We start from the raw sequence: 23,931 nt of genomic DNA on the forward strand, positions 1-23,931 counted from the left end.
TTTTAAAGGGTTTTCCCTTGTATTTATATTGTACACAACTGAATAACAGCACTTTTTTTTTTAAAGAGACCCTTACTGTAGCTTGGATGGATATCAAGTGCAATTTTCCCCCTCTGGCGTGCTGACACCATGCAGTGTAAATGGCACAGAATATCAACATGGAAGCTTGTGTTTAATTATTTATTAAAATAATTATAAATCATTTATCATCATCAATAAGCACCAAGCAAATAATTTTTTTTATTTTTTTTTTCTTTCCCCCCCCTCTCACTCTATCTGAAGGCTGCAGCAGTGCTGGAGAGGAGTGGAAGCGAGGCTGAGAGAACACACACAGGCGTGCACACGATCTATTCCTCCCACATACAGTACAGTAAGTGGTTTGACACAGGGAGATTTAAAACACACAAACAAACACACACACACACACACACACACACAGAGGCACACACACTAAAGACATGGAGGCAGTTCCAGATTATGTTTTGACAGACGGGAGCTGATACGACTTTAATCTTATGCAAATCTTCCACCAGTTTAGCAAGTGTTCACACATCATTTCTTCAAGTTAGTTTCCAACAGTTTAAAAGTCACTCACTCCTGCTCGATTTGTAGGTTTGTAGGTGAGGAGTGTTTGATAATAGCACCCGACCCAAACTGGACGAAATGTGTCTCGGAGAAAAGAAAGAAAAAAAAAAACACCCCAAAAGGATATTTGCAGAAACAGACTTGCATGGGAATGAACTCCAGTAATCTGACAGGATGTGTTTCCTATTCTATCCTGTGCAATATTAGCATCTCAGAGGAGGAGGAGGAGGGTGTGTGTGTGATGAAGCATTCAGACAGATAAATCTATTTTGAGACAAGGCAGACACAACATCTTCTCATCAGAACCAAAAAGTTCCACGTTAGGAGCAAAAAAAAAAGGGAGAATTAACTTTATCTACAAAGCTTACAATCGACAAAGACCCCCCTTTTTCTTTTTCTTATTGTTATTTTCAATAAAATACAAGCATATGTCTAAAAGGCATCACCTTGTGCTTTGCATGATATCCACATGTAATGGTCTGGAAACACAAAACTAGTAAAGAAGCAAGACAAGTTAAAGCTCTCAGTCACTAAATACGGTTCTCGTCATTGCCACGTTTGAGCATTTGTGTGTGTGTAATGCTGAAAAAGACAACAACAAAAAAAACAAGATGGCAGCGAGAGAGGGTGGTACTGCTACTACAAACTATATAAATATCCATACAGTAACTAGTGTCAAACAAAACCCAGCAAAAAGAAAAATACACAATAGATTGAACAGAAAAAAACAAGCTAGTGATGAGCTCGACACAAAATCGAGCTTTGTCAGGCGTCCTTGTGCTGTCGGACCGAGCCTACAGGAGACCCGGAGGCGTGAACGTAACACGTCAAACTAGTCTGAAGACATAATCGGATATTCCTCAAGTTCTGAATATCCACAAAACCAATCAAATGCTTAGATAACAATTAAAAATCAAAGTGTCGAGAAAACAAATCTGAACATTTTGTAACATGGATACACTAAAATGCCGCTCGAGGATGGTGAGGTTTCAGAGATCGTCCTCTGAACACGTAGAAGGCCATGGATCTCTCAAGACTGTCATGCATGCCAGAGTGCTAATAAGCAGGTTTTTTCTTCTTCTTGTTTTTAGCGTTAATACATAAATAATTTTCAACATTTCAGATGCACACTCCTCTAACATATGTCTTCATACAACCACAAATTACATGATAAAATATAAACATTATACCAGCACGGACACAGTGACCTGAATGATTTTTTTTGGCACACCAGATATCCTCAATCTAGAACCCACTGCGGCAGGTATCAACCCAGTTCGGGACACTTCCTCGTCTGGATATCTGGCTTTTGGCCATGGTAAGCGACAGCCTATAACAGCTGAAAAAGGCTTAGTGCAAAAACTAAAATGTTGCAATACATGCATGCAATGGAACCTGCACAGATATAAAATATCTCTTTGCCATTACACGTACGACATCAGAGAAACAACGCTCGATAATAAGAGTCGCTGGGAACTAATCACGCCAACCCACCAGCGTTCTCAAACTAACTATTACTCTTTAAATGATACACTTGGTTTTTTTTTTTTTCAATATTTTCTGATAGTAGAAAAATAGCTCAACAGCCTCATTTAACGTAAAATTAGGGATTTGTGTCGATAAGAATCAAAATATTCACTCTGTGAATAATCAGAGTGGAAATGCAGGGTTTTCGCACTCAGTCAAGTAACTCACATGTTCTGGCTGTTCTACAAAGGCCACAGGAACTCTGAAATCTGCTAAATGTCCTACATATTCCTAAAAACTTCCCCTCCACAGATACAAGACAGAACCATTGGAGTAACGGAGGTATACTGGAGCAGTGACAGACTGCGAGCTGAGTGAGTGAGTGAGTGGTTCTCTCTGGTGCTCTGAGGAAAAGGAAAGCCGCCCCTGTTAAAGTTCTCCGGGTTTCTGGTTGCAGTTGGTGCACACTCGCACGGGGTGGTCCCAGCCACGCGATGGGACCGCTCGGCGCTCCGCGGAGCACTCGTCGCACACTCCTTGGCCACAGGCGCGGCAGTGGTGCTTGGACAGCTTGGCAGTGAACTCACGTTGGCAGTTGTGGCAGGACAGGATGTCCTGGTCAGGCACCCAGTAGGCAGGACGAGCTGCGTCTTTCACTAGGCCTGGAGGGAAGACGGAACGTGAATACACAACGACAGCACGCTCGCATGTGCATGATGTACGCTCACATGTGTGCAAAGTGAATACGACGCTACAGCCAAGAGTTCCTTTGCTTTGTTTCACCAATACAAAACTGACAACAGCAGGGAAAAGGCAGCCTGGCTCCGTCTGAAGGTAAAAAACTAACCACCTACAGCAACCTCCAACGCTCACTATTTAGCATCTTGTATCTTTGATTAACTCGTACGAAATATTGAGTGTAAAATCGACAACGTGTTTGGTTTTATGAGGGCTATGTTCCCCACATTTTCTTGGCTGTCTTCTTTGAGTTTCTCTGCTGGCTGAGTGGCAACCGCTCCCAGCCAAGACAGACACCCTCCAAAATGCATATTTCCCAAAGATTCCTAGAATTTACATGCACACACACACACACACACACGTGTTCAGTCTCTCTCATTGTTTCCTCCCGTCCCTGCTAATTAAAATACCGCTTTATGCTCCTGTGCCTACATTTATTTGCATTCACTTGAGCTTTGCCCGTGATTATTTTTTCTCAGCGCTGTCTGAAGTGCACCGTAATGCCAAGTAAAATGAAGTCCTTAGCTGTCTAGGTTCGGGTTACCATGGAAACGTTGAAACAAGATTTGGACTGGGAAGTAAGTGGGCTAATTTTGTTGTGATTGGAGCACGACTCGCTGTGAGGTATTTTGGGGGGTGGTCACAGATATGGAAACGTTTTCAGCAGGATATCAGGTTATCAGAAACATATTCGTCGGTGCCCTTTAGGAGTAAACACAGGCCATCAACAGGCTCATGTAGCACTTCAATACATGTATGAATAATCAATGTAGGCTTTGGAACAAACAAAAGATTCAAGCTTACCGAGTCTGATGAAGACATAAGGCTATGTTTGTGGTCTTTATTTGAGTGAGTATGAAAATGTAGAGCCGGTTTTCTCAGTTTAAAATATGTGTCATATCGGTTAGTGGGAAGTTTATGGATTAATCTAGAGTAGTGACCGATATCATCATTAACCGCAAAGGTGAGTTCTCAGCAGAAAGTCCAATCAAACGAAGTGAACAGAAGCAGGAAACCGGCCGCATCTATTCATAAACACTGACCAGTAACTGCACAAACTGAAAGCCTGTGTTAAACGTTAAACCACACAACACTTTGATATTACAATGTTGTCACAGTTAAATTCAAATAACTTAATTAATCCCCTATACACCCTGAGGAGAATGTCCAAGGTCGAATCTTTTAGGTTCTGTTACGTACAAGTATTTTAAAATTAATTTTGACTTTTTTTGCTACAGACGAATTCAAATTCTGAATAAACAAACAAAACTTAATAATTTTATTGCCATTTATCTGAATCTATTTACTATCTACATAAGTGAAAGCACCTGGTGTGGAGACAGGCGCACTGAAGAAGAGGCATGAAATAAATACTGACTGATTATCTTGATTGAATGTTAACAATTTTGCAGCCACTAACTTCCAATTGCCTCGTCCAACAACAGGCTAGACATGAAATTAAACTCTTTTAGACGTTCATATCCACATGTGTTTCCTCTTTTACGTGTGTGGGACACCGGATGGAAATTAGCCTTGTGCTAATTTACTGCAACCTGAGATTGTACGTACATCAATACGCACTGTCCCGTCTAAATAAACAAATAAACAAATATTTGTCCAATATATTATTTATCACACAGATCTAGTGTTTCCTGTTATCTGGCATTTTGCTTGATCTACAGCTAGTTAAATGAGATATGTTACAACTAGGCTAATAGAGCATCCAATACTCCCTATAAGAGGAGTGTTGCTGGCTTGACTCCTGCATAAAAATCTTTGACATTCCAAAACTAGAAAGAGGAGTTCCTTCCAGAAAACAGGAAAACAGGGACGATATGCCTCTGCCACCAGAGGGCATTGTAGTCATGCACTCACATTTACTGGGTCATTTATTCCTCTTACATAACAATCCTCTTTAGGTTTAGTTTTGGCCAATGCTCACCAAGAGGGATGTCGATAGCAGTGACGACGACCCCGAAGGTGTTGGTGACTGCTTCTCCAACCTTCCTGGCCAGAGTTCCACCTTCTTCCTCCTCGAGCTCCGCCTCAATTATTTCTGCATCAAGAAAAAAAAAAAAGCTGAAGCCATGAGAATGTTAAATGGAAGCATAAGACAAGAAATAAGAGATACAGAGTACATTAGGCGTTACTGAGAGAGAGAGGATGTGTGTACCTGCATATGAAGCTCTCTGCTCAAAGCACACATCACACACTCTGACAGGGGCAAGACCCCAGCCTCTCTCAGGGACGGGCGCAGCTTTGGAAGAGCAGCCATCACAGAAGCCCTCCCCACAGGCACGGCAGTGATGCTTGGTGTCGTTATCCTGGAAGACTGCGTGACACTTATGGCACACCTTGTACGAGAGGAAAAAAACAATAACAGCTCGTGTTGTTATTGACCGAGAGCTAAAGAGAAAACGACGTAACCTGAATCTATCCAAGTTTTATCTTGTGACCTGCAAACATGGATTGTGTAATAGGCACACAACACCACAGACAGTAAACATCCCTCTGGACATGAAAGTGTTGACTTGGCTGTTGGTAGCGGGTGGCAGAGGGTGGGGCTGTGTGTGTCACTCACCAAGATGAGGGAGTTGGGTTTCCAGTAGGCTGGGGCGATCTGATCTGTCAGCCAAGAGGTGACGGCCTTGGCAGGTTTGACACTGAGCTCTGACACAGACTGGGCCACTAGGTTGACTCCATCCAGAAGCCGCTGTGCAGCATTGCTATTGTCCTTTAAGAAGCCGTCCGACTGCGAAAAAACAGACCGGCTTTTACGGCTCAAGCGTGCAAATCTATAAGCGTAATTCTACGTCTGTACGATGATGGATAATTAAGTAAATGTCGTCTAAACCACACACAGGCTGGTTTCACTTACTCCTGGCCAAACATGCTGGATTTCTGTGCGCACAACTGTATCCACTGGGTCCTGGTTCCCGTACCAGTACTGACGGCTCCGATAGATCACTCCGCAGTTGGGACATTCAATAACATACCTGAACGCACATTTAAAAACACAGCTCGGTGTCGGTGACAATATGAGTGTTAACACATTTGATGTTTGATTTGCTGTGGGACATGCATGTTAGAAGGAACAGAAAATTTAGATTAGGTCAGCGTCTGGAACACCAGCGCTAAAATTAGCCTGTGTAAAGGTAACGTAACCCAAACCCAAACCTAGTTACGAGGCCCTGCAGGTCATTCCAGTGCTACTCACCCAGACCAGGCGTATTTGGCGAGGCCCATCCATGGAGAGTCTGAGGAAGCCGAGGTCTTTGGGACAACTATTACTTCCTTTCCTCCTTCGTAGCAAGCCTGAGGTGACGCACCACGTAATTATTTCAACTTCAGGCTCATCAGCAGTAGAACAAGATAAATTACAGTGTGTTTTAAAAAGATCAGCGATCACCATCCTTACCTTACAGGTGTAAATGCGATTATCATACTGAGCAGAATAACGACAGCGGTGCTTCGCATCGTGGCACACTCCTTCTCCTAAGTGGTTCATGCTGTTCTTACAGCCAGATCTGCGGTGAATGCAATGAGTCAGATTGCTAATAGCAACGGTGAGAGATTTAAGGGGAAATAATAAAGGCAAATTTAAAAAGAAGAAAACAAGAAGTACTGACCCACAACTGAGGCACAAGCTGGAGCAGGTGAAGTACTCATCAGGAAAGAAGCAGCTGTGCGCTACCAGCTCACCTGCAATCTCCCCGTTGAAGCGCTCGCTCAGCGCCTGAAGGGAAATCAGGGATCAGGCCGCATTAACATAAAACCTATACAATTACAACTGAAGCTATTCAAATGTAGCTACCCTTAACGATAAATCAGTCTGAACTGCATTCAGTATTAAGTGCACTCCCTTTCAACAACACAACCATCTGAAGCAGGTTGGAAGCCAGCTGACTTCTGAACTTTAAGCCGCCCTACCTGCAGGGCTTTGAAGATGACCACCGGGGTGCGCGGGGAGCGGGTGGCGTTGTTGTCCAGCAGCTGCTCCAGTTTGTTCTGCAGGCCACGGAAGTCGGTCGGGGGACTGAGAGTCTGCGTGCCCCAGTACTGGACAGAGCTGAAGGCCTCTGGGAAACGGGAAAGCTTCTTGAAGCGCTCCAACAGCAGCCGGTCTACGGACTCAGACGACTTCTCTGTAGAAGGACAAAGGTGGGACGGTTACCGCTGACAGTGATCACAAGATGAAGTACATAAACCATTAGCTTGTGTTGACACAGTTGATAAAATCTGTGGTTGACGATTGGTTATAAACCAATAAACCAAAACGCAGAGACGCTGCTTTCGTGTTCCTGCATGAACTACTGGTGAGAATAATGATTCTAGAATGATGGTGTAAGTTTATATGGAAGTGCATCTGCATAGAAAATAAATTTAAAAAATCAGGAAAAGCTGGAAACAGACATTTGAAGCCTTTCTTACAGAGCACAACAACTGATAAAGGCTTCCAAAATATTCGTTTTTTGCTTTTTGTGGCACACAGATCTGGCTTAAATAGTCAAATTAGTCGTGTTGCCCCATGTAGCAGCAACAACTGCCCTGTTTTTGGTCATTTTTCTGTAGCCAAACTACTTCCATACAGCTACCAAATCTTCCTTTTCGATGTTTCTCTCCTGTTGCTGACTCATTTGTCTGTGCACACGTTCAGCCTGCATGACTCGATGACTTGTTAAAAAACATCCTTTGTAATCAGACACAAATATGTATGTTGTTGTATCAAGCAGCAACAAAAAGTTGCACCATGATGACTTTCTGTGATGTGATGACCTCACCCTGTGAAGGCTCAATAGATACACTGCACCGCCCTACGACACACACACAGCTTACTCACAGCTCACACCGGCGTCCCTTCATGTTTTAGCACTACAAAGAATGTGCCCTATACATTCCAACACAAACATATTTTAAATGTTTTTCTCTCCATCACAAGCAGGAGTTAGTTCCCATCAATTTCTGGGCTACTCAAAGCTCCCTGCATTAACAGCATTCAGCGACGACGACAACAGGAGACGACAGTTACTCACAAACAGGGCTTTTCTGATTAAAGCAAATTGCAAGTCTCTGCAGGTTGATTTTCACACCCTAATCAACAGAACGGGAACCAGTAGCTCCTCAAAGTAATAAAAAAAAACAGTTGTGGTGTTTAAATGCATAGCAAAATGACAGAAAGGTACAAAACAAGCTGCAGAAAGTGGATGTAAATGTGTCAAAACTGGTCTGACTGCAGCCATAAAAGTGTGTTTTGACCGTTAGTGTTCTTTGTAGTGCAAAAAGCAGAGTTTCCACATTTCTCCAAAACTTGGAATGCTACCTTAAGTGACACAGAAGACGGAGAGAAAAACACTGCAGGCTAATATTTACTGAACCTGTAATTATTTGCAGTGCTTAACCCCTTAGTTTACTTTAAAGGGGCAGCTTCTATTCCTGGATAACGACAATGATCCAGTCCTGCTCTTCTAAAGGAAGATTTTAAGAAATATTCTGGTTACAATTATGACACCCATTAAAATGTGTTTTACCTGAACCCAGCAGCTTGGTGTGGACCGTTTCATGGAAGATGACCACCGCGGGGCCCAAGGTGGACAGCGGGACGTCCAGGCCGCAGCGGGCCGTCGTGGCCTTCAGCTCCTTGGTGAAATGCTTCAAATAGGCGTCCGAGGCGTCGCCCAGGAACTTGAACAGGTCGTCGTGGAGACGGTCAGCATGGGTGCGGTAGATGATCAGGTCGGAGATGGCGAGCACCTTGAGCAAGAGACGGGTTCTCTGGCCCTGCTTGGAGCTGTTCCCCAGGAGCCCCTCGGTGTCGATGACCACCACTTTGTGGATGGGGTCGAACGCCGCCCACACGCCCACCGTGCACGACTCTTGCGTGGGAGAAGTCTTGAACACCTCTCGGCCCATGAAGAAGGTGTGGTTCAGGGTGTGGGACTTGCCCTCTCCCGTGTTGCCGAAGATGGACACCACCTTCAGCAGCTGGTCGGGGTTGCAGCTGAGGCTCTTCATGAAGGAGGCGTCGTCTTTGATCTGAGCAATGAAGAGTTCACAAGTCAGAATTATGAGAAATTGGACCTTTTTGTTGTATTTATTCTGTCGTTTGCACAACTCACCTGCATTTCCTCATTCTCGTCAACCAGGAGAAAACTGGACACCTTCTCCAGAAGCTTCGCTCTCTGAGATTTGGTCTCGTCGGCTATTTGAACGGCGGGCTGGACGGACGTCTGCACAGATTTGACCTCAGCGGGTTTAGGCGGCGGAGGGTACGATGTAAGCTGGTGTTTCTTCTTGTTGCCTCCGCTGTGGGTGCGCTTCTGACAGTCTTGGCACAAGTTAACTTTGCAGTTCTGGCAGCGCACCACGGACCTGAGGCGTTTGCTACCATCCCCATTACCTCCTTTACAGTTGTCACAGTAAGGGACATGCCCGGGACCTATCTGGACCCTCTCGTGGTTCTTCAGGCGCTCCTGGCTGTGGAGCTCCAGCTCACAGCGAACACACTGCAGGCTCCTGCACTCATCACACTCGAACGCAGCCTCCTCAGAGCCACCACAGGAATAACTCTCCTGACATATTAGACTGGTATTAACTCCCTTTTCTGAAGATGAGCCATGCCCACTCATCGTTTCCTACAAGGTGAACTTGAATACAGACCGGTGCTGATTGGAGCAGCTTTTACGACAGCAACAAGCTATTTCCAACAGCAGACAATGAAAAGATTCGGGACGTGCAGTAACACTGAGAACTGAAATGAGCAAATACTGTGAGATAAAAGTTAAGACAGCTGCATGTTAACAGGGCTGGTGATAACACTGGCTGGGACAACTAGACAAGTAGACAAATTCAAACGCTTAAAACGGGTTTACACAATGTGATTTAGTGCAACTAACACGATAAAGTAGCAACAGCCGTCTCCTTGAGTTACGCCTTGTACCTTAACACTTAACAGTTAGCTTGTTCGTGCAGTAAAGTTAGCATTCAGCGACAACATTACATAAAAATATACCTAACGTTGGTCAGAACACGGTGAAATAATCCAGAAATATGTGCAGGTAGCCGGTACCAACCGAGACAATGAACTCCCTGAAAATTAAAAAACAACAACAACAAAAAATGAATGTGCAAATGTTGATGCTAACAACAGGCTAGCTTAGCAAACTGACCCTCAATAGCTTCGCTGGCAAATTCGGCAGATGATTTGGCATCCAAACAGGAATACTTAGCTTACGGCTAGCTAGTTTCGACGGACACTTTCAACTTTTTTTTCCCCCAAAGAAGAGCTGTAATTAGCGAGCCAGCAAACCCCAGCAGCTCACAGCCGTCCAAACAAGCAGCTAGCCTCCAGTCTGTCAACTGAGCTGGAACAACATATCAACAAAAACAACAGCCAGTTGGTGGCCAAAGCTCGGGTTTCCGCGGACTTGTTTGCTTTGAACCGGGAGGGAAATCCGCGCAATTCCGTTTTTAAAAAAGTCTTTAAAAGTGTTAGTGTGTTTAAATCCTTCCGAGCAGTGTCATTGTTTTGTTCTTCAGCCCCCTCCCTGGCAGATCTCTCTAGCTACGTTATTTTGTTGCCAGGTCAGATCAGCTGATCAGATTATTTTCAGTCACAGGGTCAGAGGAGGGTGAAGGGCCGGGGCATGCTGGGAAACGTAGTTCTACGAGACACAGGGTCCTGTTAAGGTTACACTTAGCCTGAGATAAACTTTATTGATCCACAAGGGGAATTGTTTTTATCACGGTTGCACAAAATAAATAGTTATATAAGAGTATAAAAAATGAAATTAAAAAAAAGAATTTTTAAAAAAAAAGCAAGCAGGAAAAACAGAATACAATTTTAAAGTTTTTTTGTTTGTTTTTTTGTCTTTTTTTTTGTCAAGAACGACAATAAAATAAAAAAATAAAATAAAATAAAGTAAAATAAAAATAAATGCTACTGTAGCACTTGTACATGTATATAATATAATATAATATAATATAATATAATATAATATAATATAATATAATATAATATAATATAATTTAATTTAATTTAATTTAATTTAATTTAATATAATATAATATATTGTTTTTTAAAAAACAACAAAATTTCAATAGTTTGACTAAGTCTGTGTTTTTGTTCATTTGTTTGTTTATTAGCCCTTACCTACTTTCCTGTTGCCATATGTAGGAGGTCTTTCGGGGTCCATTGGACCCCGAGAAAGAATAGGTGCAAAAATATTTGTTGGTATTCATTATAGACTTTTGTACTATGTTAAATACATTTTCTGATAAGTTGACATATGTTTGGTTCCAAATACATGACAAATGTCCCTCTTTTTATATACATATATATTTTAAAAAATCTTCAAAAATAAACAAACAATACCTGTCACCTAAATCAAATGGCCTGGGGTCCAAAAGACCCCCAAAGTCCTAAATAGGGTTAAGATCCCCATTAACTTCTGCAAGGCAGCAGCTCGTCTTCCATCGGTCTTCATAATTTTTACGTGTGTGTCTGTGTGTTTTATTTCAATCTACTCAGTTTTATTTAATTGTGTGTTCTTTCAAAAAACGATACTGTAAAATAACAACATGGTGTCATTGTTGTTGTTGCGTTATGAGTCAGCGTTGTGGGGTTTTAACCCTTAGCATTACCATTGTTCTTGTAAATCCACACCATAAACAACACTGCAGGGCTTAACCTTGTTAAATTAATTCATAAGGCCAATCTTATTTTGTAGTTAAACAATTTGGCGCCACAGCCGATACTCATAAAGTGTTGTCTTGACAGCAGTGACTTGACCTGAACTAACAGTGAAGTATTTATCAGATTGACTAATGACCGTAATTAAAAATCCATCTTCAATCATCACTTCAACAAAGAAAATGCTGGTGGGTGCTTTGAAAGCAGTTGTTGAAAACAAGCCCCATCACAAGCTTCCAAACAGAGGATGGATTTAAACTGGCCTTTGTCTTGTAAAGTAGCACTTCAATGTGTCAGCAGGTGACCATTTGTCCCAAATAGCACTTTGTGTTTTCCCTCCATTTCTGCGCTGACAGTCGCTTCTAAAGAAGAACCTTCCAGTTTGATGTTTTCAGAATTACTCATTAGAGCAAAACAAACCAGCAGACCATTAGATGTGTCTTACAGCGTAGTGCATTTATTACAACATTTACAAACGTACAAAACACACACACACACACAAATATGAATACAAACAGGGATGAACTAAATGTGAAACTGAGGACAGTAAACATACAAAGAGCAGAACGTGTCAAGGAATGAGTTCAGTGAAGCCGGTCATCAGTGCAGCTTGTAAGTCCTGTTCTTTTGGTGCACAATCCATATTTTGCAGAGAGATGCTTTCCCATCAGACGAATCTGAAGAACTTCCTCCATCCACAATCGCAGAAGGACTTCAAGCGTTTAAGCAGGCTGAGCTTTCTGGATTTAGCTCCACTGTGCTTATGCTGGATGGCAGCAAACACGGCGCAGTCAAACACGTCTTTGAGGTTGTGTTGGGTCAGAGCCGAACACTCCACGTAGTCGTGAGCTCTGATCCTGTGTGCGAGACGTCTGGCTTGTCTGAGGCGCACCGGCGTGGCGCTCCGCTGGGCCAGACGGATGAGGACGTCGGCATTGTGGCGAAGATCGGACTGAGTTCCAACCAGAACGATGGGAGAAGTGGGATTCCCGGCTCGGATCTGCGGGATCCACTTGGAGGTGATGTTGTGGAAGGACACGGGGTTGACGAGGCTGAAGCACAGGATGAAGACGTCCACGTGGGCGTAGCACAGGGAGCGGAGGTGGCCGAACTCCTCCTGAAAGATCGAATTATGAGTATTGAAGATCACAGTGACCTCACTAAAAGATGAGTGGTATTTACCTGTCCTGCTGTGTCGATCAGTTTGATCCGAGTTGGGATTCCATTCACATGAACCAAACCTGCAGATCAGACACAAACAAACACTCAGAGTCAAACAGCAACACTACAAAGAGGATAAATAAATAAAAGCTTCTCTTACCGGTGAAAACATCAAACGCCGTCTGCCTGTAGTCTGTGTTGTACCCGTTGAAGACGTAGCTGATGATCATGCTGGTCTTCCCCACGGCTCCATCGCCCACCAGCATGCAGCTCAGCTCCTCTCTCAGCCTGGGAGCTTTGTCACGTCTCTGCCAGTCCATCTTTCCCCACGTTAGTACTCCATGGTCCCAGCAGCGTGTGAGGCCATGCAGGAGCGCAGCGATACTGTAACACATGTCCTCCCCGTCCCCCCCGGGAGGGAGAAGACCACCTCGATTTTTGAAAGAACAAAGGCGGCCAATCAGACGCTCCCCTCTCAACACTTTGACTGTTCCCTTTGATGCTGATTTACATGGTCACTCCCACTGAGGCTGGGCAGAGCAAACTGGGAAAGGTCAGCTGATGTGACCTTAAAAGTCCAGCAGCAGCGCAACAGAGTATAGTTGTCAGTTGTTTGTTAGTATGTGGAGCTGAAACTAACTCTACAGGCTGCACTAGAAGGAGAATATTGTAAAATTTAAAACACAATGACGGCCATCTGTGACATATTTTTAAACGTGATCAGTCATATATCATAGTAGGACGAAGCAGGAGCTGATTTCAAAAGGGATCACGTCTCTGCTCATCAAATTAATTACCAGCAGGGTGTAGTACGGCTACGGGCCAGTAGAGGGGAGTGTTGCTCCAGCAGCTTCCTCTGTGGACAACATATTTTTCTTCTTTCACAATTGGAGGTTGAGATGTAATTAGTTAGACACATTAATAACTCTTTAGCTGCAATCTGCAAACGTAGCATCGGGTTTTTTTATTTTAGCGAGTTTAATGCCCACATTTCTCCGTCTGTGTATCCTGATACAACCACAGTATACAGCACAGACTATAAAAAAAACACACACAACTCAGATAAAAACTACTTTTGTGGCCTTTTTCTTTGACTAAACATGTCCCAGACTGATAATATGAGAGTCTTATTGACTGAGCTGCTTCACTACTACTTGTTTTTATTACCGCTCTCTTATCTGGTCTTCAAAATTCACCAGGTGTTGACTCTCGGATCAGAAAAGGAACCAGCTGTAAAGTCTCTGCATGGCTACCTGTCTGCTTTAGAGTTGATTTATTTTTTATTTTTAGATCCTTTTACTGGTTTGTAAAGCTCTGAACGGCTCTACCTATTTATCAGATTTGATTTTATCCTCAGAACCCTCTGGATTTCTCAGGTCTCCTGGCGGTGAACATTTAATTAAACCAGAAGTTTGAACAAAAACCCCACAGTGACTCAGCCTTTTGTTATCGAGGTTCACATCCCTGGAACAGCCTCATAAAGACCTGAGAGCAGCAGAGAGGGCTGACAATTTTAAAAGCAATCTCAAGACCAGCCTTTATAATCTCACTTTTGCTGTTTGTCTTTTCTTTAATTTTTTGTTCTTATTCTTATTATTGATTTGATTTCTTTCTTTATTTAGACATTTTCATCTATTTTTATTTCTTTTTCTTCACTTTTATTTTTGTCTTATTTTCCTTTTTAGAATTTTTAATCATTCTGCATCTGGTGTTTCCTCATTTCAATAATTAATTTATTATGGTATGTCCTCAGTTCTCCCCTTTTATTTTCTTCTTTCTTTCTTTGAGTCCTTTCTTTATACTTTAATATTTATAAAAGTGTTGATGGGGCATTGTTTTACATTTTGCTTGTTTTTATTCCTGGTGCTTTGCATCAAATTCTATTTGTATGAAAAGAGCTGCACAAACAAAGTCTGATTGACTGATTGATTGATTTTTGTAATGGCTGTATAATGCTAAGTGAGGTTTTAATCCATGTTTTTGAGCATTGCACACACAAGATGTAAGAGTTCAGCTCACTGGAAGCTTGCCAATACATACAATCAAATGGCACTCATGCCATTAACTTCAAAATGCCAAAGATTACACATGATGACAGCCTTACAGTTAGAGTTATGTATCCGCAAACGGACTGGACACTCAAGACGTTGCATTCAAGCAGTTGGTGGTGAGGGACAAAATGAGCGTAAGGCCAAGTAAAAAGAAGTTTCTGATGGATTCTACTTTGAGAGCTTGGAAGACGACAACCAAAGAACTGGCTGAGTACCTACAGCTTTATCTGGATGCCAAGTTGATCCTTATAAAGTCTGCAGAAGTTTGATCCGGAATGACCTTTGAGGAAGGATGGCGACTTTTTTATTTCGAGGGAGAGAACAGGTAAAGGATCCTGAAATATGCAAGACTGGGGTGAAGCTCAATAGAAAAGAGTATAAGTGGAGTGATGATCAGAGTTTGAAATATTTGGTTCCATTCGTCGACATTGTGTAAGAGTGGGAGTTTGGTACAAGACAGCATGCAGCATTTAATGAAACATGGTGGAGGTTCTGTCAGGGGCTGCAAATCTGCTAGTGGTGTTGGGATATCATCCGAACTGACAGAATCACTAATGTTGACAAGTACAAACTAATTCTGATTGATCTTGCTATTCCTTATGGAAAGCGTCTGATTGTGAACAGGTTTATTTCTCAACACAATAATGAGGCAGTGAGGTCACATCTGGTGAAAATACCAACTGAAATAATCAGATTCAGAGCGGATCGTTGTAAAACTGGTTTGGGAAGATAAGGACAGAGACAAAAAACTAAAAGACAGCCCAAGTCTAAGGAAGAGCAACGAGAAGTGCTGAGGGAAGATTGGTACATTACACCACAAGGACACTTGAGGTAACCTCAAGATAGTCGACCTGAGAGGGTTCAAGATGTGCTCATGCCAAGTGAGGTCGCTCTAACTTCTGACTGCAGGAGCCATTTTTGATTTTTACTTGTGTGTTTTGAATACTGTGGACACATTTCCTGTATTGTCTTGCTTTATCCTAATAAAGAGACGAGTACTGCTACAACTAATAAAGATAAATGAATATGTAAGCTCGTTATAATGAACTAATGACGGCCTAAAACATGTGCACTGGACAGTAAGATGCAGTGTGACTTCTATGTTTAACATCCAGGCTACCTTAATATCATCGCTCAGCAGCTCCAGTGTGACGGACATGTTTGTTTCACCCACAATAGGTTGCCATGTTGTGTTATTGTTCGTGCCATTTCAATTTATAAACTGATTTTTCTGGAGACGCTGGAGCCCAGTTGTACTCGTCCATGTAGAGGGCAAAGGGCACAGCTGGGAGGGCATTGTTAGGCTGTCATCAGCTCCGGTTTATAGCAGCAGCGTCATCGGCTGTGGTTCATCCTGTCGCTTTTTCAGGGTGAGCGGGTTCATAAATACACACAGATAACGTGATGTAGTTACTGGAAATCAAAGCCTGAGGATTCCTCTTGCAAAAGCTCTCACGTATGCATTGAGCTGCAAGAAATCTTCCAGGGTTTTGATCCGATATGTAGCTCTGATTTACTTCTTATGACCTGATGTGCATCTTATAGTGGCTGCTAGTGAGAGAATATCTATCTCTGTGCTTACTTGTAAAATTCTCTCATGCATTTGACTTGTGTTTGCACACAAAAATGCAAAACTAGCAAGGCGACAGTGTCATGCTGCTGATCCTTAGACGTCTCAGTAGCCAGCTTGGATCAAAAAAACAACTTGTTCTGCCGCTTTTGCACGGAAATATTTGTGATGCAAAACCAGAGGATTTACGATTGGGTTTATGCAGATGGGAAATGCATGGGTAGCGGTGCAGCTACAGTCTTATGTGTAATGATTAAGCTTGCAGATCATCTTCACACAGGAGTTTTTGTTATTGTTTACTGACATTACAAATCAGGCCTGCATTGCCACAATAACAATAGACAGCATCTTACTGTATTTTGCATCAACTGCTGAGGTTATATCATCTTGCAATATTTTGGATTTTGCTTTTTTCACCTCCAACAATCCACATTTTCTGCTCCAGCTGTACTGCAGGAGAATCGCGCTCACATTGTGCGATGTGGTTTCGCAGCGCGGGAAACGTTTGTGGGTGAAAATACGGCTTTAAACAAAGTGTTGCTCCTTATCTGTCTGAGCCTGCAGGAAACTGTGTGAGCATTGTGTTGTAAGGTCTCCGCTTCCTGTTTGCCGTTGTTTGTCACTTACTCGTTCTCTTCTCCCTTTCTCTCCCCCCCCCTTTTTTTCCCACCACCTGTGGTGTGAGTGATAGAGTTTATTCCCCGTGGTAGGAGGGCAACATCTGGCCTCCCCACCTCCTCCACCTCCACCTCCTCCTCCACCCCCTCCAGCACACATTGCCAGCCCTACTCCCATGCTACACCTCAGACAGCTGTGAGTCACAATGCTGTTCCTTAATCCAAGGTAAATGTCAAACACAGGAAACGCGCTTTAAATATCTCTGGATCCAAAGATTCTTTTCCTGTCGCGGCTTCTTTTATCCTCACATATCAACCACGGGGCTGCTCTCTTTAACGCTCACACACGAGCATCTCGCAGCTAATTGTCTCTGTAGCGTTTGCATGTACCTTAACAGCAGATGTCAGCAGCGTGCTGACGACTTTAGCGGCGGCTCAGCGAGAGAGATGCATCTGTCACTGTAAACATGTTTTGCGTCTGCATTCTCACGCTCTCTCTTTGCATGACTAGACACGGCAGAAATGCATCCTGACATAGATTTATTGAGGTAATCTGCTTAGTAAGGGTCTTTCAATGTGTCCAGCTTAGGAGGAAAACCCCCAGCATGCATGCAGCACACTTCAAATTCGGCTCTTTACATATAAAACGATGCATTTGGTGGTAACTTTAGTGAAGCCTGAGCGGTTATATAAGGATAAATACCTCCCAGAGTCGGTGAACTGCTGCTCAGATATTTAAAAAGTAAACACAGAAGCTCCCCGAAGTTCCCGTCTCACTGCAAATCTGACAACAATAGAGAAATCTGTCAGATAGGCGTTAAAAGATTACGCTCCTCCCTAAGCCAGAGATCAGCATGGCACACGGCAGACAGGCCACAAAACAAGTGGCTGACAACGTGATAAACAAGCCATTTGCATATCATTTCCTGCATAATATCTCTTTAAGTAGATACGGCCTGGGCTCTTAAGTGATGAGGATTAGAGCAGGAGGGGCGCGTCCATGGCACGGAGACCCCACATTAATGGAAAACGCTCTCCCTCTCTCTTGTCCTTTAGCTCCTAGGTGTGAATTCAGGGTCACCGATGGGGCACGCGATCACTTGGCGTGCATAAATCAAAAATAATTCCTACGATGCCGTTTGCGGCCTGATGTCTAATGTCCCGGCTCGCTCGCTTGGGTTTGACACAAAACTTAGACTGTGCTGGATCAGGAGCCTCGTCTCTATTTCTGATTTGTTGTTATTGTGGCATAAATATATATAACTTCATGTTAGATTTGAAAATTACACAAAAGCCGCAGAAACACTTTTAACGGTTTAGATTCTTGTCTGGTTGAGAAGATGTAGTGTTTACTATTAACATGTAGGTTAGAAAGAGAGGATGATGGGAATGTTCTCCAGGTGTACAGCCATAAACTAAAGTACTGGAAAAAATACTAATTTTGACCTCTTGATGGTGCTAGATGAGTTGAAGAGTTCACAAATCTTCAGCAAACCCACTTTTCAATCAAACTTAAGTTATCTCTACGCTTGTTTTTTCTACTGAGTCAAATCCGCCCAACTTCAGTTCGATTGATATAATCTCAAACAACAACAAAAAAAGAAGTTTTCTGAAAATAAAAAGGAGTTTTTGCAAATTAACTCTTCAGCTGTTACAGTTCATTGTGAGGAGAACATAAACGTGTGATAAATATAATAAACTACCAACAGCTGAAGGTTAAAGAAACACCTGAACTTGAAAGGAGTCACCAATGTCATTAGGATCCATCCTCTGGAGACCATGAACATCTGTACCAGACCAATCTGTCAAGTAGATGTTGAGATACTTTTCTAGACAAGTGAATTTTTTTTAGAAGTTTGTGGAGTTCCACAAAGTGCTCCTCAGTCGTTGGGATTCATCCTCAGAGGACGCTGAATGTCTGTGCTGGACTCAGTAACCCACTCAGCGGTTCCTATCAATCTGTTGAGTGCACGGCTTTGTCCTCGTATTGGACGTGAGTCTTCCTGCTGGGTAAGAGGTATACATGTAGCTCTCCAGTTTATTAGCAACAGGATGCAGCCCTCCGCTTGTTCTCAACTCAAATACTAGCAAGTGATTCATGGGAATGGAGACCTGCGAGCATCTCCCCCTCCCCTCCTACCTCCCAGCTGACCCCTGTTGTTCACATTCTTGACTTGTGGCCAGTCATCGCAGGAAAGCATAAACTATGAATACACTGTAATCGTGTGACTGCTGCTATACAGTACAGTACTGAAGGGCCTTTTCTTTTTTTTTTTGGATCAGTGCACTCGCAGCAGTTAATCTGAATTAACATTATAACCAGTATTGGATCAGTCGGATCTTAACCAGCTTAGGGTAAGTCAGCCTGTCCCAATTTTTAAGTAAAGCTTAAGTGTTTTTGGGCTTTTGTTGGCCACCAAGCATCCCTGTCAATTTAGTTACTCCTGCTCCATTAAACCCTGGCAGGGGTCGAGAAGCAGCGGACTAATCCCACTTTACCCTCCAGAGAGCGTGGCAGGGGGTCTGTCCTCGGGCCTTTGTGGGAAATACAGTTGCCCTGCTTCAAACCTGTCAAAAAAAGTCTCCTTCGACTCATCTGACCACTGGAACATGTGCCAAAATGAATAAACGGTTGGCTTTAAAAGGCATTTAATCTAGATTCTTAATCTGAATGATGACGTCCTCTCTGTGGTTTTCCAAAGAAACGTGACACTTGTTTGGTTATTTCCATTTGTTTGCGCTGTTTTGTTTTCCACCGAAAAGGGTGTGACCAATTATTAAAAACATGATGTAACACAACAACAGACAGCTATGATTAAGCAGCATGACGTCCTGACGTGTGCAGTCAAACGGCTCTGACGAAGCAGCGTGTCAGAGCTTATAATAGAAGGTTTTCCTAAAACTTTTATATCGATTAATCCTCGTAACCGGTTTGTGGATGTTCTTTTGCTGTCATTTTTTTACTCACTGTGGGAGGTAATTATTTACCGCTTCTATGGAAACCACAGCAAGACGCAGAGAAAAATTGTCTTTTGTGCTCCGTGAGACAGTTACAACACCAAAAAACCATAAAAAGGAGCAAAACTACATTTCTCTGATCATTTGTTTTACAAATTTTTCCAAAATCGGGCTCCAGGTGCCATAAATAGGCGACTTGACTGTTCACATTTTTACGTTCTTCACAACCTATAGACTTGTTTCACACCAAATCCAGACAGAATGGAGCTTTAACAGCTTACTGCTCCTCTGTAAGCCATTTTTGAACCATCCTGCCTTTATTTTATTGATCAAAAGTGTTTTATTTTCCTCTCGAGCTCTCTTATTGTCTTCTCTCTGCGTTGTGTGAACACAGCCTGGAAAGTCTTGGACTGTTGTTTGTGTCTTAACCAATCATGGCCTCTCAGTTGTGCCACGGAACACAGATTTTATTTTTGTAATGTTGTGCTTTTATTTTATATGTTATTCTTTAATACAGGAGTCTCCATGTTCTCCCCGTGTGGCTTCCTCCCACACAGTCCAAAAACATGTTGAGGTTAATTGGTGATTCTAAATTGTCCGTAGGTGTGAATGTGAGTGTGCTTGGTTGTCTGTCTCTAAGTGTAGCCCTGTGATAGACTGGTTACCTGTCCAGGTGAACCTGCCTTCACCCTGAGTCAGCTGGGATAGACTCCAGCCCCCCATGACCCTAGTGAGGATTAAGTGGTGTAAAGATAATGGATGGATGGATTCTTTTGTACACTTTTTGAGGAGATATCACAACTTTAAGCCTATTTTTTGACAATTTTTCGTGATGGAACCACATTTTTTTATTTTTGAAAGAAAATCTTGCTTTTAAATCCACTGGTGGGTTTAGCAATGAATTTATGTATTTGCTTGTTTGTTTGTTTTACAGAGAAACACATCTAAAACAATACTGTAGGGCCTTTTTAAAGACATTTATGGCCTTGTGTGGGATTTCAGTCTCACTTTATTTCATTTTTGCACCTTCATTAGCTACAGAAATAATGCTACCAAATGAATTATCCATCCATCCATCATCTATACACCACTTAATCACAGGGCTACACTCAGAGACAGACAACCAAGCACACTCACATTCACACCTACGAACAATTTAGAATCACCAATTAACCTCAACATGTTTTTTGGACTGTGTGAGGAAGCTGGAGAACCCGGAGAGAACCCACGCTGCACGGGGAGAACATGGAGACTCAGAAACATCCTCACTGGACCGGCGACCTTCTTGCTGTGAGGCGACGGTGCTCACCACTGCACCACCTTGCAGCCCCCAAATGAATTATGCTAAACAAAATTCACTCTGGCAACAACAATTTGTTTATATCAGGCTTGAGCTTAAATAGAATGGGCGATGGATCTAAACATACTTTTAACCTTTTTCCCCTCTGATTGGTTAAAGAATATAGAAAATGCTCTCATGCTTTTACAGTGAATGTGCAGCTACATCCAATAAGAAATGTAAGCACACGAGTGGCTCTATCAAAGGCAACATAATCGACTCACCAGCATCTATAAAGTTTGTTAATTACCATGTTATATCTGTTTGTTGCCAACAGGACCTGTTTGGGTTTTACACAGGGTTTCGTGCGGGTCCATGACAGCTGCTTGTACAAGGATTGCTCGCCGGTTTTGTTGTTTGCCCTCGTCTCCCGTCTTTATTTTAAGAAACAGCTTGTATAAATGATAAAAATAAGACAAAAGTCAAGATCCCAGAGTGAATCATAGGATTTATTTCATTTTAATAGCAGGTGTGTTTTGCCATGAAGTTGAGTAATTACCCTGGTACGTTTCATGTAGGTGTGCCAGCTGGCTCCAGCACGTGAACATGTCCTTGGAAACCTTCACCATACCTGACCTTGTTAACCGTCTGAACAAAAAGTAGGTCACTGTAAATTCCTATTTGCATCTATCTCCTGTTGTTACTCCGTGTAGCTCGTGACTAATCTGGAATGCGGCATGAGATCAATCCACAGTTAAATGTATGTCATGGAAAAACCTGAAACCGGTTGTTTCCAGGTGATGACGGAGACGGGGTTTTACCATGTAACCGTCTAACAGTCAAGAATTTATAATCAGAAATATGAAAGACGTTAAGTCATTGAGGATTCCGAATTTAAAAAAAAAAAGCTAAATAAGAATCCACATGAGGGCCTCGGCGTCTGAATGTTTGATCCAGCGCGTCACAGGGAACTGATAACAACATCAACGGGGGTCTCACCCTTTGGCCTTTGAAGCATCTGTGTTTACTTCTGATTGTAGTTTCAATTGGCTCCACATCAATCCACGCAGCGGCATATGTTCTCGCACAGCCTGATTAGAATCTCCTCAAACAGGAAGCTCTGCCGCAATCGACTGATTAACATGAGAACGCGATCTTTCCAGCGGGATAAAACGTTCCAAGCAAACACAAAGCATCGTTAGGAAGCGTTCACACACCAAACAGTGAATTAGGAGTTTTGCAGAACTTGTTTTTGTTGGTCAACAGTTCAGACCAAGAGGAATGAGGAGATTATTAGTGCATGGATAAGTGTCTGTTTCGTCCTGGAGTGTAGCGAGAGAGGTTAATGTTCCAGAGGTAAAAAACAATAAAAATAAATCCAGACTAGTATTGTTGGTTAAGTATAATACTGTCACAATGACACTGTAGCTGCTTGCCTGTGAAACTGTAGCATGGCATTGATATGGGCCCTCTGTGAGTGTGTGGGAAACAGAGCTGCCTTTCCTGTTCTTTGAGAGAAAACACTCCAGAGAAAAATGGCAGGAAGCCTCCAGGGCCTTTTGATTCAGGCTAAGAAAGTGAGTCAGGGTACCTGAGAGCTCGTAGCGTCAGGGCCGTCTTTAAAGTCAAATGTCAGAGATACCCGGTAGGTATGGAAATCCTCCACGCGGCCATGAGTCACAAGGTCTGTTTCCCGGTGCCTTTTTCACGGCAGTTTGACTTACGTAAGAGAAGCACAAGCGTGTTAATAAGTCACGGCTCACTGGGATACCTACTGGAACCGAGCCATCGGTAACTCCACCTGTGTTTCCCACTCGTCCAAAGGTCGCCTGTGACCGGGTCTGCACCACACGGAGCTGAATTATCTACATATAATAAAACACGATGCTTTGCACCGTACATTTTTGCACGAGTGTGATTTGTCACAGCTCTGCACATGATCATTTTTCCACATCGGTCTGCTGTTCAGTTACATATCTGACAACAGGGGGGGCTGGAGGCTCGTAGCTTCCTCGGTTCCACTCCGGGCCTCCGTCCACTAAGAAAATCCAATCCTGTTCACACAAAGAGGAAACCATCTTCCTGCATCTGCCGAACGCAAGGGAGAGTTTGAGGCACTGCGCTTTAATGAAGTGTCGATTTAATTATCACCTACAAGGACAGCATTTGCATCACACCACCACCACCACCACGCCTTTTAAAAATCTCACCTAACGCCGGGCTCTTTATGACTTCACCATCCACATTATGCCTACATGCCGGACTGGTTCTTGTGGGGCTCTTGTCACGGGACGAGTTGGGAGATCACATTATGTTTGGCATGCCATTTATAAGGTGAAGTGGGCGCATGTTGAAGGCATTCTGCAGCACAGACTGTGTCCATGGCGGCGTTTTCAGCAGTTAGACATCATGCAAAAGAGAAGATTAAAACCTCCTCAGTGTTCTACCTCCACACCGGAGGCTTATTTAACTTCTCAGTACGTGGTTGTTGTGCACGCCGCCAATGCCAAGCAGGACTCCACTGCTACCTGCAAAAGAGAAAGAGTTTTACAAATTGCTTAGCTAGTATTGACTCAAGTGTGTCCAAACAGATAAGAAGCACATCCCACCATCGCTGCCCCACCTAACGTCATTCATAGCGAAACTCTGCTTTAAGTCGAGGGTTTCATTTGGTGTCACCCTCCATTAATAGTAAACTAGAAACTAAAACGTGATGAAAAACCAATTAACCTCAACATGTTTATGGACTGTGTGGGAGGAAGCCGGAGAACCCGGAGAGAACCCACGCTGCACGAGGAGACTCCACGCAGAAAGAT

The 23,931-nt window shown here is 43.0% G+C and overlaps 2 protein-coding genes across 2 annotated transcripts; both read right to left on the reverse strand.

Annotated features, from left to right (window-relative positions):
• Positions 1-166: 166 nt before the first annotated feature.
• Positions 167-10,342, reverse strand: LOC103363134 (zinc finger FYVE domain-containing protein 1-like). The gene is made up of 11 exons (XM_008289755.1): positions 8,907-10,342; positions 8,319-8,823; positions 6,721-6,935; positions 6,420-6,526; positions 6,209-6,317; positions 6,008-6,105; positions 5,669-5,786; positions 5,372-5,542; positions 4,964-5,144; positions 4,733-4,846; positions 167-2,714 (listed from the first exon to the last, which is right to left on the reverse strand). Exons 1-11 carry the CDS (start codon positions 9,414-9,416, stop codon positions 2,482-2,484), a joined length of 2,361 nt encoding a protein of 786 aa, XP_008287977.1. The 5' UTR covers positions 9,417-10,342; the 3' UTR covers positions 167-2,481.
• A 1,567-nt stretch (positions 10,343-11,909) lies between these two features.
• LOC103363141 (rho-related GTP-binding protein RhoV-like) lies at positions 11,910-12,960 on the reverse strand. The gene is made up of 3 exons (XM_008289762.1): positions 12,801-12,960; positions 12,662-12,720; positions 11,910-12,596 (listed from the first exon to the last, which is right to left on the reverse strand). The coding sequence occupies exons 1-3, from the start codon at positions 12,958-12,960 to the stop codon at positions 12,147-12,149; spliced, it is 669 nt and encodes a 222-aa protein (XP_008287984.1). The 3' UTR covers positions 11,910-12,146.
• Positions 12,961-23,931: the final 10,971 nt, after the last annotated feature.

The sequence above is a fragment of the Stegastes partitus genome, unplaced genomic scaffold (assembly GCF_000690725.1).
Source record: "Stegastes partitus isolate 25-593 unplaced genomic scaffold, Stegastes_partitus-1.0.2 Scaffold634, whole genome shotgun sequence".
Lineage (NCBI taxonomy): Eukaryota > Metazoa > Chordata > Actinopteri > Pomacentridae > Stegastes > Stegastes partitus.